Source organism: Ctenopharyngodon idella, chromosome 11 (assembly GCF_019924925.1).
Source record: "Ctenopharyngodon idella isolate HZGC_01 chromosome 11, HZGC01, whole genome shotgun sequence".
Lineage (NCBI taxonomy): Eukaryota > Metazoa > Chordata > Actinopteri > Cypriniformes > Xenocyprididae > Ctenopharyngodon > Ctenopharyngodon idella.
The window spans coordinates 6762478-6779642 of NC_067230.1; the positions used below are offsets into that span (position 1 = coordinate 6762478).

Below are 17165 nucleotides of genomic sequence, written 5' to 3' on the forward strand. Positions count from 1 at the left end.
TGATTTTTATATTTTTGTGTTTATAAATACAAAATAAATATACGTAGTACACACGCATATGTAAACACAAACTTTTATTCTGGATCCGATTAATCGTGATGATTATTATTATTATTATTAGTATTATTATTGTTATTGATCTGAGTCTACTTTAAAGTACAGGTATAATGCAAATTCAAAAAGAAACTGCACTGACAATCCAGACAGTTTTCCAAGTTAAACGTAGAATAAAAGTAAAATAAAACTTGATTTTTATTTTTCCTTCATCAGGAATTCATTAGCGCATGAAAGTGAACATTCTGTACTAGATTGAATTAGGTTGTACACACCCTGTTGATCATGGGATATGTCAGTGTCATGTGCCTTTTATACCTGTTTTATCTAAGCTGCTGAGATATAACATTTTGAAAGTTCATTTTGCATCGCAGTTGAAATCAAAATACTTAACAAAATAATCGCAGTATGAAATGAAATTGTGCACCTTAATACACAGGTATGGCCACTCCTTCTATGTTTATATTGCTTCAAAATTTTTAAATAGTTTAGTGGAAGGAAACTTAGAAAGTAATGAGGTGTGCTCAAGTAAGACAAAGACAGTATCGTTCTTCTGGCATGACCGTGCCGTGCTTTATTGTGATCATTTTTACTTGATGATTTCATCACCTAGCCAGATATTTCTTTAAGACATTAGACCTCAAATATCTTTGCCACTTTTTTCAGTGCTGGTCTGTGAGTGAGTCCAGGTTTGGCGCAAGTGAATCATGTGTCAGTACGCTTGAGCTCAGATAATGCAACGAGTGTTACTGCGAAAAGCTTTTGGATGTCTGCACATGTACACACATGCTTGGCACATGTCTGCATGTCTGGGCTGTTCGCTATTGTTCTCTCTCTTGCTTTTTCTCACCCTCCTCCTCCTCCAATCATAACCCGTCTCTATCCCTTGTTCTTGTTCTGTTTTCTTTTTCTCTCCCTCCCTCCTTTCCTTTTTTGTTCTACCTCAGCTCATCTTTTGCACTTGCTGTCTCGCTTCTCTCTGCTGCAATATGGAACCGTCCTGAGTGGTCATGCAGCGTCTATCGCAGAGAAAGAGAGCGGCGACCAGTAACTTGTGCCACCTCATCCTCCTCTTGCACCGTGTCTGAATAGATTTTGCCACAGTTCATTTCCACAGCGTTTTGAAAAGGCAAAGCGGGTATTGTCTGTGTTTATTTAGTGAGTGTTTCACTGAGCTCAGATTTCATGCTTTATTTCAGGCTCTGCCAGAATGTGGTGGCTATTCTGGGTCTGAATGGCTCCTGCTTCAGAGTCATTCTTCATACATTCCTACATCTCTTCAGTTTCTTTACATTCTCCATTCATCTGTTTTTAAATTACATTTGCATTCATACGCACAATATACATACTGCTAGTATCTATGGTGTGTGTTCCCATTGTGACTGAATGCGCCCTAGTCTCAATGAAAACATGACTGGGCAGATATATGTACAGTCACATGTATACTTACTCGCCTGACTCTTAAAAAGAAGCTCCAGTTAACAGCAATCATGCAAATTGCTGGTTTATCCCATTTTAAATTATAGGCTGAAGGGTTTAACTGTGTGATTAATATTATATTAGGTCAATTATTTAAAATCAGTGTATTATTAATATGATATTCAAGTGGACTAACTTCAGTGCAAGTAAAACTGAAGTGGATAAAAAAAATACTGCATAATAATACTTATTCAAACTGTAACATCAATATATTAGGTCTAATATTTCAGTCAGTGCAAGTTACACTTAAGTGAGTCAAATTACAGCTTAATAATAATAATAATAAGACCTGTTATTAGTATTAGTAGTAGTATTACACCGTGTCCTAACCAGACGCGATGCGATAAGATTCCAACGACGAGCAATTTGACTGTCCACACTAGATGTGACACGAAAATGAGAAGCGATAAAATCAATCAAAAACCACAGCCAATCAGAAGAGAGTGTGGGCGGGCTCTCTTGGCAAGAGCACAGCGGACACAATGAAATGAGCAAGTACTTAGTAAAATTCATAAATATTACACAATTTAAACATTATTTAAAGTACATACGGAGTGACTGAACCAATCTTTGCCATAGAATACACTTGTTTGTTTGCATTGAGTTGACAGTTTGAACGTTCTTGTGCCCATTTATTTATTTTCAAGATCTGACGTGAATTAGCCAGTGTTGTTTTCATTACAGCTAAAAAGCTGGGAACACAGAATGATATTCAAACTCACATTAGACGCTTTTAACATTAAATAAAGCACATAAACAGTTCCTGATATTATGCCATTATTGCCATACTTTGTGTTGCTGTTCCAGCCGCGATGTCGTGGAGAAATAGAAACCGTTTCTAAAATAGAATATTCGCGTGTCGCTGTCGCAGCTGGTTAGGACAAAAACTCAGATTAACATGGAAAAGATATCTTTTATCGTTTGTCGCGGTGTCGCGTCGCGTCTGGTTAGGACACGGCGTTAGTATACATACTGTAATATAAATAATGTATCCATCCATAAAAAAAGTAATCCATATGACTCCAGGAGGTTAATAAAGGCCTTCTGAAGCGAAGCAATGCATTTTTGTAAGAAAAATATCCATATTTGCAACTTTATAAATTCAAATAACTAGCTTCCGGCAGATGGCCGTACGCAGAATGTGCAAGTCGACTTGCGCCAAATGAGTAATCCTCTGACGCGATGTATGACGCAGGATGTTTGAGTATTGTAAGCTTAGACGCCTCTCGTGGTTCAAACAAATTGGGCTGTGCAACAAACTCAAGCTCCTCTTCTCTTATATCAAAAGCCTGACATTTCTCTTTAAAATTATCGTTTTAGACTTTCCGTGATCGTTGATTTGTTGTGCTCTATCCTCTGCACCTCCGCATTTGTCTTTACATTGTGCGTCAGGTCAAAGGATACTCTTCCACCACAAATCGACTTGCGCATTCTGTGTACGGTCATCCACCGGAAGCTTTGAATTTATAAAGTTTTAAATATGGATATTTTTCATACAAAAATGCGTCGCTTCACTTCAGAAGACCTTAACCCCTGGAGTCATATGTTTTTTTTTTTTTAATGGATGGATGCATTATTTTTGGCTTCAAAATGCGGCCCCCCATTTACAACCATTATAAACCTTGGAGGACTAAGGATATTTTTAAATATAACTCCGATTGTGTTCATCTGAAAGAAGATAGTCATATACACCTAGCATTGAGGGCTTGAGGGTGAGTAAATCATGGGATAATTTTGAGTTTTGGGTGCACTGTCCCTTTAAAAACGGTCACTCTGCTCCGTGCCAGTGGACACACATCATTAACGTGGCACGCGTCTGAAGAAAAAGGGAGAACGCGCATGGAGCTAGAAGAGCTAAAACTAAAATGCCGGCTCAACGTTGTGATGTCTGTCAGCATCAATGATGGACGATGGCATAGTACTAGTACTTACATTATCCCAAATGTTTCCAACAATGTTTAAATTTCCCTTTTTACTTTCGTAGAAACCATAGAAACACCATAGACACTTTTAATATATAATGTTTTATTAGACAGGTGGGCAACTGTTTGGATACTTTAATCGACAGAAAACTAATCATTGTTATAGCTCAACACGGTCAGTCTTATTGTTTGAATCTTTTGTTTTCTTGATTTACCGCGAATACCACGTTTGTACAAATGCCTCAGATTAAACGCTATTTTGTCAAGTGGCTAACATAGCAAAATCAGAAACAGCTTTATTTGTAGTAATAGTAATACAGCATTACCAAATAAAACAGCTCTGCATTACCCCACAATTTTAATTTGTCAAATAAAGTGACCTGTATAGTAGGAAACTTAGAGTAGTAGTTTAGCACTTGTGGCTATTTCATTAGAATTAAGTAAAATATCGGATGTTAAATGTAATTTTAATAGTAAAATAAACATAAACAACAAAATGAAAGGAGCAGCAGCGGCCGACTGCGGAATATAAGCATAATAAAAACAGCAACGTAAAATGTACAAGGGTCTCGGCCCCGCTCTGCTTCATACCACAGTAACATTAATAAAACTTTATTACATTAGCTCACCCATGAACACAATTTCTGCGTGAGTCCCGTCGGATTGCTTTCCATCGGTTGTGGAGGTGAAGACAACTCCCATAATTCCATGCTCATCAAGCTACGGCTTTATTATAGTTTTGAATAAGTGACCTCTCGCTGCGAATCTTACATATTGAGCCTTTAACATTTTGTCAGAACCTCTAGTTAATTTCATGTTATTTTGTTTAGTCATCTGTTCATAACCGTGGGAGAATCATGAACAACAAAATCATGATTCTCAATATATTCAGAATCGTGGGGTTCTACTGGAATGTTATATTGCAAATACAAAGTGAACTGAATACTTTTTTCCCCCTACATTCACGTTTGGGTTTGAACAGTGTGTGAAAAGTGAATGAACATGAAATAGCATTAACAAACCTATTTGGCTTCCTAAATGTCACATTTCCCAGTGTAACTGGGTATACAGTGAGGGAAAAACTGTGTAATGTGCAATTTGCTGTCCTCTGACAGTCAGTGCGTGGCGTATGTCTAGCATTCCCTTCTCTGTAAGTGGCAGTTTGGTTCAAAACATCTGTTTTATAGAAAATGCCAAATGGAGTTTTTATGGGGTATTGAAAATAAGCTAATGACATCTTTAATCTTAATGCATGATTGAAGCATGATTTGTTTGCGTGATTTATCAATTGCTTGATAGACCTTTTATTGCTCATGAAGGTCAGACAGTCGCAGGTGCAGCTGACATAATTTCTTTTCAATAATATATTTCTCCCTTTAACTCAGTGTGAGAGTTTTGAACGGTCCATTGAATTTCACTGTTGATATGTATGGAGAAGGGGCTCTGAGGTGCTGAGGTGGGTTGTGTGTTGTGTGTATGTGGCGACAGGAGGCAGCCCCATCAATAATGCAGGTTCTCTCTGTATGGGGTCAAGGCATGATGGGATATTAAGACGTTACCCTACTGGTCGTCAGGGAAACAGGCAGAGGAGACAGCAGCAATTGGGTAGGGTGGTTGTGGTTTTGTAGCCTATATCTGTCAAATTTGTAGTCAGTAGCTAAATCTCTAGTTTTTCATATCTTAATTTTCATTAATAAATTATTCTTTCCCCTCCAGCCAGTGTATTAATATCCATAAAACATGACAGATGCATTTGTATTTACAAATAACCAATTTGTTCACTGCTTCTGCATTTAAATTTTACAACAAAATCACTAACAAAGATTAAGGTATTATTATTTATGGATGGGCGATGTATTGAATGTCACACAATAAATGCGTGATGTTTTTGGTTGTCAGTTAGACCTATATTATAAAACGACATTTTGAATATTGCAGTGTTTAAGTGCTCCCTGTCTAGTGACGATGGTTAATAATGTGTCTAGGGCTGTCATAAATCCTTGATTAAATTCGAGTGCTCGATTTATATAAAAAAAAAAAAAAAAGAAAAAAGAAAAAAAAAAGTACCATTATCAATTGAAATGGCACATTCCAAGGACAAGAATCCATGAACCGCATTATTAGACCATTTTATAAGGCTGCACGATATGTTTAAACCATTTAAAAATCATAATATACTGTAGCATAGTGCTATTGTGAAATCACAAAGTCTGTGATTCTATTAAATAATTATACGCGTTTCCAATAACGTGCATTTGGGAACGAATACATGTTGTTCATCGCGATTTCAAAAAAAAAATTCATGCCCACGTTGTTGTTTCTATAGTAAAGAAGTGTACACTTGATTTAAATGTTGTTTGGCCGCTGTTAGACAAGGGTTTGGTCATGGTGTTGTGTAAAGTGTAATAACAACAATCACCAGGCCGTTGGCGCCCTCTGCAGGCATATTATAATACGTATTTTACATAAGTTGTTTGTTTATATTATATTACATTATGTAATTTAACAGTGTTGTTCAATAGAACCATATGATTACTTGCTTTTGATACTTTATTTGAACCAATTATTATTGCCTCATTGTTATTATATATGCAATTTAAGTCATTTTAAAGGGTTAGTTTACCCAATAATGACATTTTTGTCATCCTCTTGTCGTTCCACAACCGTAAGACCTTCGTTCATCTTCAGAACATAAATTAAGATATTTTTGATGAAATCTGAGAGGTTTCTGATCTCCAAGAGAAAGCAACGTAATTACCACATTCAAGGTCCAGATAAGTAGTAGAGACATCGTTAAAATAGTCAACATGACTACAGTGGTTCAACCTTAATGTTATGAAGCGATGAGATTACTTTTTGTGTGCAAAAACAAAACAAAAATAATGACTTTATTTAAAAATTTCTTCTCTTCCCTGTCAGTCTCCTACATTGTTTACATTGTATAGGCAGTGCAGGCTTTAGCTATTTTGTTGTTTTTTTGCATAAATATTGAGATCGAACGTTGTCAAAGTATATATTTTATATACTTATATATTTAAGTAGTTCTAAGCAGCTGGTGATAGCATAAATATGCTGAATCAACTCTGACTGATCAAATAAATTTTGATTTTATGGGCTTATTAATGGTATATAAAAAAAAATAAAAAAAACTTTTAGAATATGGAGAGTTTTAGAATATGGCTCCTTTAACATAATTTTACGAAATTAAGTTTTTATTAAGAGAGTGATACGGATGATGGGTGGTGGTGAAAGATAAAGTACCCACGGAAAGACAGACAGATTAGCTTAGAAGAGACAGAACAGAAGAACCAGTTTAGCCCATGAGGTTGAATATGTAAATATGATTGCAAAGAGCCAGCAGGCTTTTTCCAGGAAGAGGAAGTGGTGACGCAGAACTCGGTGTGTGTGGGAAGGCGCAAACAGGATGCCTGTTTTTGCTGCTTCCTGATTCGGATATTCTCGATAACTTTCCCATTAAAATATCCACGTCCAGTCTTTCTGAGAATAATGGCTCTTTGCTTAGAGATGCTCATCTTCTGCTTTCTGGAAGAGGTCGTTTCAAGAGCTCAGCTATAATGAGCGGTGCTCTTGTATGTTTTTATCAGATACTCAGATTACCTTTTGAACTTCTGAAAGATGTGGAACTGCATCACTGTATGATGGAGCCATAATGTCCTTAAAACCAATTTGCCATCTCGACTGTTAGATCGGAAACATAAGAGCGACATTCAGACAGAAGTTACTCTTTCTTGTATTCTTGATTCTGCCATGAGCTTCTACATTCCACATCTCCTGCTTAATTAAAAGCGTATGTGAAGTGCTCATCCTTGGACTGAACTGAAGTTGTCTCACTCTTGCTCTTTTTCTTTCTCAGTATTTTGCTTTCACCCGTTCCTCACATTCGCATTCACTCTCACCCTCGCTCTCATGCTCTCTTGAGCAGAATGTTGATGTGGTGTCTGGTTTTGTTGCAGGTGCACTTAGAGTATCGATGAGGATGGATTTGTACATGAATGGGGTAGTGAAAGAACAGTTGAAATAAAAAAATTCTGTCATTTACTTTCTCGTTCCTGCTGAACAAATCCTTCTAAGCTGGTTTATTGGTCGCAATTGGCATCTAACTGGTTTAGACCAGCTGAAAGGTGCCTAAAACCATCTTGAAACCAGCGAACATATCAATTTGGACCAGAAAACTAGCTTTATATTGTTTTTTTCCAGTAGGTATTAGGGGTGTGATGAGACAGTTAGCTCATGAGATGAGACACGAGATTGAGTTCACAGGAACGAGATGAGATGAGATTTTTACACAGTATTAAGAAATCCTCAATGACAAAATACTCATGACTTTCTGATTATGAATTATCAAATGCAGTAAAAGAACAATACTCAAGCACTGTAAAAGGTTTTGCCACAAACTCAACTGACTGGCTTCTCTCCTGTATGATTTCATATGAGTCTCTTCAGACCTTAGAACTGTACATGATTTATGAGCTTCTAAAACTTTTAACCTCCTAACTGAACTCCTTTACACAAATTGATCACAGAAATAAAAACAGTAAAAATGAATAACAGTTTTTTCTTAGTTTTATTAAATGCAAACAATAAGTACAACCCTAATCAGTAGTAATCAATAAAAAGTACTCTCTCAATATGCAAACAGAGACCAAAGTGCAAATGATACAGAGCTAAGAGATGGTTACAACTACACAGCCCAGCCTAAGGTAGATTTTTTTATTTTTTTTATTAGGAGATATTTGCATGCATCAGGGAGCTGGTTTCAAAATTCGGGGTATTGAAATCGCGCTTGAATGCACTCTCGCGTTTTACTCTCACTTTCGGTTTTGCGATCGCGCAGACTCTGTGAATAGGGAGCGGCGGTACTGAGCGCACATTCTTCAAGATAAGACATTTGTCACACACTTAGGCCCAAAGTGTACTTTTTTTTTTTTTTTTTTTTTTTTACACATACGCAAGTGTATGCGTAGAGTCTTATGCACAGCCTTGCAAAGTTTGACTTGTATGTGTATACAGGCATTCGACGCATGCGCAGTTTTGAGCAAGCTCTTGCCACGAGTTACAACCCATGTAAATATCTTTGTATTCTTTCATGCTAGATTGATTCAATGCCTCTATTGTCGCAGTAGCTTGCATGTGGTCTGTTCTGCTTATGCAATTTTTCTTCCACTACCTTGTGAATCGACGCCCCCAGGGCACGGTTGCCACCTTGCGGATAAACCAATTACTGCAGAAAAAAAATAAATGCGCATGTGACCTACACGTACAAGTACGCGCGGTTACAAAAATACGGCGGTGCGCGTACAGTACGCACATGCTCTTCTGATTACGAAATTCGCGTCACATGTACTGTACGCTGACCCTCATGTACACATAAAAAGTGAACTATACTTTGGGCTTTAGACTCTGTTGTGCAACAAATCCTCCGCCATGGTCTTGTCAGTCATCTCGTCACTTATTCTCATCACGTGATCAGTGAACTCTGATTTCTGCTGCACTACATACAACTCTGCAGCTTGTGTTGGATGAAGTGGATGGAATTGAAGCGACCATTATCCAACTGAATGAAATGGTTTTTTTTTTTTTTCTATAAAAAAACAAAACGACAGTGGAGGTGTAATGTAAACGTAGGGGTGGCATATTCTATATTAATTTTACCTTCAAGCTTCCATCATGGCAATATCATGAGATGATGAGATGAGATGATGATTTTTTGCCTCAACAAGAAACCTCGTCACATTTTAATCACGTGAGATCTCGTGGCACAAGATCTCGTCACACCTCTAGTAAGTATGTCATTCCAAATCTGTATGACCTGTAAATGACCTCTGTATTCTATAATAGAAACAAATGGGGACTGGGGTTGTTAAGCTCCAAAATTAAATAAAAACACCATAAAAGCATCATATAAATAGTCCTTGTGACTCTTTCATTATATTCAAATCTTCTGAAGTCCTATGATAGTTTGATGTGAGGAGCAGCCCGAACCGGTTATCGGTCTATCATTTATTTCACTCCACTGCAGAGTTCAAGGAGATATAAAGGGTAAAAGATATCTAAAAGTAGAGACAGAGAAAGTAAGAAAGAATTTGGAAGATGCAAACACTTCTGCAGCAGTTTTTTCGGTGAGTTTTAGGTTTGTGATGGACAGCTATACGTGTCAGCACAGGCAGTGCAGTATGGGTACAGTTGTGTAATGTCTCACAGTCAGAGTCAGGAATGATGAGCTCATTCTGAGAGTTTTGGGGTGGCAGAGGGCAAACTGTGTGTGTTTTCTTAAAGGGCTAGTTCACCCAGGAATCATTTAATCACCCTCGTGCCGTTCCAATCCTGTTACTTACTGTACCTACGAAACAAAAAATTATATTTTTAATATTCTCTCATCAACTTTTGTTCATCCATTGAAAGGCTAAGAAATCAACATTTTAATGCTTCAAAAAGTGCATAAAGACATCGTAAAAGTAATGCAGAAGACTTGGTTATGGTAAACAGAAGCAGCTTGTTTGTCCTTCTGTTTACCATATTTGATGATCATGTTTAATGTCCATTGATCAATGTTTATATGTGAATAAAAGCCTAAATTAAATCATATAAAGCAATTGTCTATTTTGAAGGCTTAGCCTTCAGGTTGATTCATATGGATTACTTTTATGTTGTCTTTATGAACTTTTTGAGACGTGAAAATGTTGACTTTAAAGTCGCTATTAAAATCTAAAATGGAAAAGAGTTTTTTTTTTAGTTTTTTTTTTTTTTTTATGGAATATAAAAAAATCAAATCAATTCCTGCAAAATTGACAAAGTAATGTCCCACTCTACATTTTTTCTTGTGACGTATATAAATAATATAGCTTCTTAAATAATACAGCAGAAAAGATTATCCCAACTTAAGTTTAAATTGAAACATTTGTGTTCTGAAGATGAAGAAAAGTGTTATGGGTTTGGAACAACATGATGACAGAATTTTCATTTTTGGGTGAACTATCCCTTTAAGTGAGGGGGAAAAGGCTGTTTGCATGTGTGTGTTCAGCGAGGGAAGGGGAAAAGACTGCAAGCCGATGGTCTGTGCTCTGAGATTTCCGCTGAACTCTGGGAGGGGTCAGGCGCGGGGCAAGGTCAGGGCTCTAAACAAACACACTCACACACATGCACGCATACAGCAGAGGGTCTATGACCAGTGTGACAGAGACTGATAACAGCAGAAGAAGCCAGAAAGAATGAAAAGAACGGAGATGGAAAGACAGCCATGTGTGATTACTTGTACTTTTAACCAGCTGGCCTTAAGTTGATTTTTAGTGAATGTATGAAGTAATTTCAGCTTCAAGTTCACACGGATGTCCTAGCAGAGTAACCACAGATGTAGTTCATCATATTAACTATGGATATGTTCCACATAAAGGTGTGGTCATCATAGGCTTTGAGTATGCAAATTGTCATTGTAGGCTTTTGAGCATGCAAAATGTCTTCAAACACTGCAATAAATATTAACAGCATATGTCACTCTATGGCTTTAATAATACATCAGAAATAAAAATACAATACAAAATACCTGACACAACAACTTTGGCTCCATTAGTGCTGTGGGTTTGGGGCGGGACTAATTGTTTGGGCGACCAATGGCAGAATATTCAGGAAAACGGTCCTCGTTTTTGAAGCTGGTGACACTAGTGGCGATCCACAAGCTTCATAAGCTCATTTCAATTTGGGAATTGGACTACGCTGGTTGGGCAGTTGGGTGTTTTTTGATTCACTAACAAGAACCGATTCATAAGAGTCAATCATTTCGGGAATCAGATTATACTGGCCAGCCTTTTTGTTTTTTTGATTCACTAATAAGAACTGGCTCATGAGAGTCATTCTATTTGGGAATTAGACTACACTGGTCAGGCTTTTTTTGGGATTCATTAAAAAGAACCGGCTCATAAGAGCCATTCGTTTTGGGAATCGGCCTGTGTGATCTTGGAATCAATATCAGTACTGTTTAAAAGAAAATAGCAATTTTAAAATCACTAGTTTTGCACAGAAGTCACACACTTACTTTAAATAAATGCTGCTTGATTTGATATTTTGTTCACATTCATTCATTAACTCGATTAAGTGTGATTGATATTTTGAGGCCAGTATGTTTTTGCATACATAACTTGAAAGGAAGACAGACATATGAGAAAGGGCAGTGCCAGTAACAACAACAAAAAGAAAAAAAAGTGTCACTAAAGAGGAGGAAGTGTTGTCGTTGGTGAAGTGGGTGGAGCAATGACGGTAAAAGTAGGAAGAAGTGGTGCGATTGTGTGTCATAATGAGACGTGTAGAGGAAGGACATTATATCACAGTGTTTCTGAATGCACTTTGGGAGGGGGGCTGGAGAGTGTTTTGAGACCACATTGTCTTTAATACTGTATTAGTGATTCGCATTCATTAGTCTGCTTTTTAATTAGATCATTTATACATTTCATTTATATGTTGTGCAGCGTACGGCTTCACGGATTGAGATAATTGACCCAGTCGCTGCTACAGAAACACACACACAAACACACTGAGGGTTGATCCATTTCCCCTGGGGCCCTGTTTCACTCCATCATAATCAGTGTCTCTTCTCAGACACACTGTCACACAAACACACACACACACACACACACACACACACACACACACACACACACACACACACACGTAGCACCGCTGCTGAGGCCTGGAACATTCCGCGCATTCAGCTCTATGTGGGAACACTTAAAAATAAGCCATACACACACATGCAGTTTTTTACTAAACCATTTGAAAAGAAATGAAGCCTTCAAGTGCATTGTGTAGAAGTGCCAAAGTCAGCTCATTATTTGTTTGTAGTGCACTTGTGGTGAAATAGAAGTGATTGTTTGGTATCATTTTGAGTTCATAATATGCCTTTGGATGTGTGTTTTCTGCCCCAAATCTAAACTTTGTGTGTGTTTCATAGGTGCTGATATGTTTTAAACATGAGTGGAGTGGGTGAGAACTCACTTGAGCCGCTGTGCTCGGACCGGAAGCGCAAACTCTCCACGTGTGACACACCAGGACAAGGGTGAGACTTTTTTTTAGGGTGAACGGAAACACAAATCAAGAAAAGTATTAAATGTTTTTTCCTCACTAAAATTGCATATGTGTGTTTTTTATTACAGATGTGATAAGCGCAGGAGGGAACAAGAGAGCAAGTATATAGAGGAGCTGGCCGAACTGATTTCCGCCAATCTTAGTGACATCGACAGCTTCAATGTCAAACCCGATAAATGTGCCATCCTTAAAGAGACAGTGCGCCAGATACGACAGATTAAAGAGCAAGGTACACATCTGCTCGAACTGCTCTTTTACATATCAGACTGTAAAAATATTTACTAAACCCACAGTGTGTGGAAACAGATGAATTTGCTTGGTTTTATAAAATGCTGCCACCTGGTGGCAAGTGGAATGTTGCATTACTGCAGTCTGACCTCAACATTGAGTGCATCTTTAATGCATTTGCTAAATTTTAGCTGATGTAAAATTAGTTTTTTGAACCAAAAATGTTTCTGTTCAATACTGTGCAATCATGAATTTACCTGTGGATGTAAATAAATGTGAATGAGACTGGATTATCTAGCAGCAAAACTTAGCAAATCAAATTTGACTTAAATCAATAAATCATTTTATATAAAGAAAAACATAAGTGTAAAATAATTAACTTAATTACTATATTTGTAAGATTTGGGCTATATTGACTGCCCTGTTTTCATTCCTCTCATAATTATATATTGCATTCAAAACAGTATTCTCCACAAGTCTGTTGCATGAGACAGGCCTATACATGCCTTTTTTTTATTTTTTTATTTAGGCTATATAACCCGGTGTTCACACTGCAAAACAATGAATAGGCGTTGGTGTTCATTCTTCCTTATTTGACATTCTGTTGGTTAATCGTTTCTTACAGGAATGAAACCTACCAATCTACATATTAGAATGAACAGATCAAATGTCCTTTTTTTTTAAGCTTTTCTCTTGCTGTAATTTTCTATATGTTCTTTTGCATGGTGACACAGAGTGTCATTTATTCCTGAATGACGGTAAAGCTGAATTTTCAGCATCATTACTCCAGTCTTCATTGTCGCATGATCTTTCAGAAACATGCTGACTTTTAAAGTTGAAAACAGTGCTGATTAATATTTTTGTTTAAACATTTTTTTCAGGTTTCTTTGAATAGAATGTCAACAGCATTTATTTGAAATAGAAATATTTTTTAACATTATAAATGTCATTACTGTCACTTTTGATCAATTTAATGCATCTTTGCTGGATAAATGTATTAATATCTTTCAAAAATGTACACTGATATACACTGCCATTCAAAAACAGACCTTTGAACAGTAAACTACATCTTTAAAACTTTGTATTTTTCTAAAATATTTCTAATATGTGGTTTATAATCACACGTCACACAGGTAAAAGCTCATGTGGCGATGATGATGTCCAGAAGGCGGATGTCTCCTCTACTGGTCCAGGAGTCATCGACAAGGACCATCTGGGCCCTCTGTTGCTACAGGTTAGATTACAGACCTAAAGGTCAACGGTCATCTTGAAGAACATTTGCTCATTTCTCATTCTAGCATCCTTACTAATTATGATTTAGTGTATTTTATGAAGTATCCAAAGGATTGGGAAATTATTAAAACAAGTTAAAAGTATTAAGGTTTATTTTTTAATATATGTGTAACCCTTATTTATTCATAATGAATTAATAATATTAATTCTGCATCTGTTTCTCTCAATCAGGCTCTGGATGGGTTTTTGTTTGTGGTGAGTCGTGAAGGCAGCATTGTGTTTGTGTCAGATAATGTGACTCAGTACCTGCAGTATAAACAGGAGGAGCTGATCAACACCAGCATCTACAACATACTCCACGAGGAAGACCGAGAAGAATTGCATAAAAACTTGCCCAAAAGCAATGGTACAAATGCTACTCTATATATCTAAATGGGGTTGTCAAAAGTTTTAAAATTTAAATTTTAAAAATGTGGCTAATTTCCCCCTAGCATTTTGAGTGCTTTTGCACAGATTCTTAAACACCTCTGATTGGCCATTGTGTTCACGCGCTCAAAAGATATGTCCGTGATTGACCACAATGCTCAACGCTTCAAATATATCTGTTTACAGAATGTTTTTGAAGCATTGTAGCCAATCACAGACATATCTGTTGAGTGTGTGAACACAACGACTTGGTACCGAAGTCGGTACTTTTGACAGCCCTATATCTAAAACAGCATTTTAAGTGAATGTTGCTCTTTGACTGTTCAAAAAAACATAAGCATACATACATAAGTTCATGATGCACTTGATTAAAGCAAAACATTTCTGTATGTATTTTAAGGTCCCAACAGTGTGTCATGGGGTGGCGATGCTTCCCGTCAGAAGAGTCACACGTTTAACTGCCGCATGCTGGTGAAGTTCGGCCATGGCGGTCCTGGAGGTGAAGAAGGGGCCGGTGGACCACGCTATGAGACCATGCAATGTTTTGCTCTCACGCAGCCTAAAGCAATGATGGAGGAAGGGGAAGGTCAGTTGTAAATTTATACATTTCAATACTTTTAAACAGGTTTGGGTCTATAAACTTTTTTTTTGCAGTGCAGTTTAAGTATAAATAGTGTTCATCTTTCTGTCTTTCAGACCTGCAGTCGTGTATGATTTGTGTAGCACGAAGAGTGACGGCAGTGGAGAGGACAGAACGATTCAGCACTAGACACGAACTATCAGGTAAAATTGATTACGGTGCCATTCAACTCAATTATTTGTGAATTTTTTCTTTGATTTCGTCTACAGTACATAGACAAGTCAAAGTTATGACAATAATATAATGACATTAATTGAAATTACTTAAATTCCTTAAATACTGTTAATGAAAACATGCAGGATATTAAAAAGACCATAACAGTGTTTACAAAGTGAATGCACAAAGAATTCATGTGAATATTGCAATTATGAGCTGAAATAGAATAGCATTAAACTGAAGCAGCATGTTAATTAGCTCTTAAAAACACACACATAATGACAAATATTTACAATATATATCAATATTGATAAGTATAAAGGTCACTTTCAACAGAACAATGAAAATGACTACAATAAAAGGGGAAGGAAGTGTGCTATTAATATCAGATGATATTGGACTGGTGGACAGTGAAATGGACAAAACAAATCACATAAACGTACATTTGAGACAAATCTGGTACCAAATCTGAGTGTGTGTGTTTGACCACAGGTAAACTGATCGAGATCGAGCAGCAGAGCCTGTTGCACACCACTATGCGTCCTGGCTGGGAGGATTTAGTGCGCAGGTGTATGCAGATGTTCCTGCATCGCAGTGAGGGTCAGCCCTGGTCCTACAAGAGACACTATCATGAAGGTATGTGGTAGTACACCTGTATGAATCTTTTCATTTCCGGTATGAGCTATGAACCCTTTTTACATTTCTGGGATTCTCAGAAACATCATAGCTGGGTAAATTTCTATAGTGGTGAATGGAAGCTCAGTTTGGTGTGTAAATTAAGTAAATGATTCCATGTAGTTTGAGGAAAAAATGTTGAAAGACAAAATGGAAGTGTGAATTCTGTAACTTGTTGAAAACATGCTGCTAACATGCTGCTTTTGCATGAGGTGTGAAATGGCAAGATTGAGTATTTTTGTTCTATTAATGATTTTTTTCTTCTTCTTCTTTTCAGCATATGTTCATGGCAGAGCAGAGACTCCACCCTATCGGTTCTCTTTGTCAGATGGCACTCCAGTAACGGCACAAACGCGTAGCGAGCTATGCCGAAACCCTGTCACCAATGACCCGGTCACATTCCTCTCTACCCATCTTCTGCAGAGGTTTGCACACCTCTGCTCAAAGCCAGCAGTTACACACAACTCTGATTTTACATGAAAATACCTCTGTGCTGTCCTCGCCCTCATCTCAATCTCTTTCACACAGGGAGCAAAATGGATACAGACCCAACCAGGGTGGTGTAATGCGATCAGTTATGGGCAATGCAAATCCGAATGCCCAGATGGGCATGGGCAATACCAGGGGCTACGGAATGAACGAGCAAGGTCACATGGGACCCAGAGGAGGACCTATGTACGGCCCAGCCAACAGGATGAATCAAATGAACCCGATACATCAGATGAATCAAATGAACCAGATGAATTCAATGAATCAAATGAATATGAATCAGATGAATTGCATGAATCAAATGAGCTCTATGAATCAGATGAATCAAATGAATCAGATGAACTCAATGAATCAGATGAACTCTATGAATCAGATGGGCCATCCTGGCATGAATCAGCACCAACAGGGTCAGTTTCATGGTGGTGGCTATGGAATGGGCATGACAAGTCCCTCACAAGGAAGCCCCGGTATGAATCCTGCTCAACAGAACCTCATGGGGTCACCACGGATACGAGGGAGTCCTAAAATGGGTGCAAGTCCTTTCTCACCTGGAGGTATGTGTCTTGTTTTTGCAGTTTAGTTTAAATGAATGGAATATTAGGCATACGGAATCTAAGGGTGTACTCACACTAGGCGCTCTGAACTGTGTCCGAGCACGTTTGACCCCCAAAGCTTGGTTCGTTTGACTAGTGTGATCGCTCCAAACCGTGCCCGGGCGCGGTTCGTTTAGCCGGCCCTGGCCCGCTTGGAAGAGGTGGGCCAGAGCG

General features: G+C 37.7%; 1 protein-coding gene across 1 annotated transcript in view; it reads left to right on the forward strand.

Annotated features, from left to right (window-relative positions):
• The window catches only part of ncoa3 (nuclear receptor coactivator 3), a 45818-nt gene that overhangs the window by 16746 nt on the left and 11907 nt on the right, over nucleotides 1-17165 (forward strand). The window contains 9 exon segments of the mRNA XM_051911808.1: nucleotides 12418-12522; nucleotides 12620-12780; nucleotides 13913-14013; nucleotides 14244-14418; nucleotides 14839-15024; nucleotides 15135-15221; nucleotides 15727-15870; nucleotides 16187-16334; nucleotides 16438-16952. Coding sequence (XP_051767768.1) covers nucleotides 12437-12522; nucleotides 12620-12780; nucleotides 13913-14013; nucleotides 14244-14418; nucleotides 14839-15024; nucleotides 15135-15221; nucleotides 15727-15870; nucleotides 16187-16334; nucleotides 16438-16952 — 1603 coding nt within the window. The 5' untranslated portion in view covers nucleotides 12418-12436.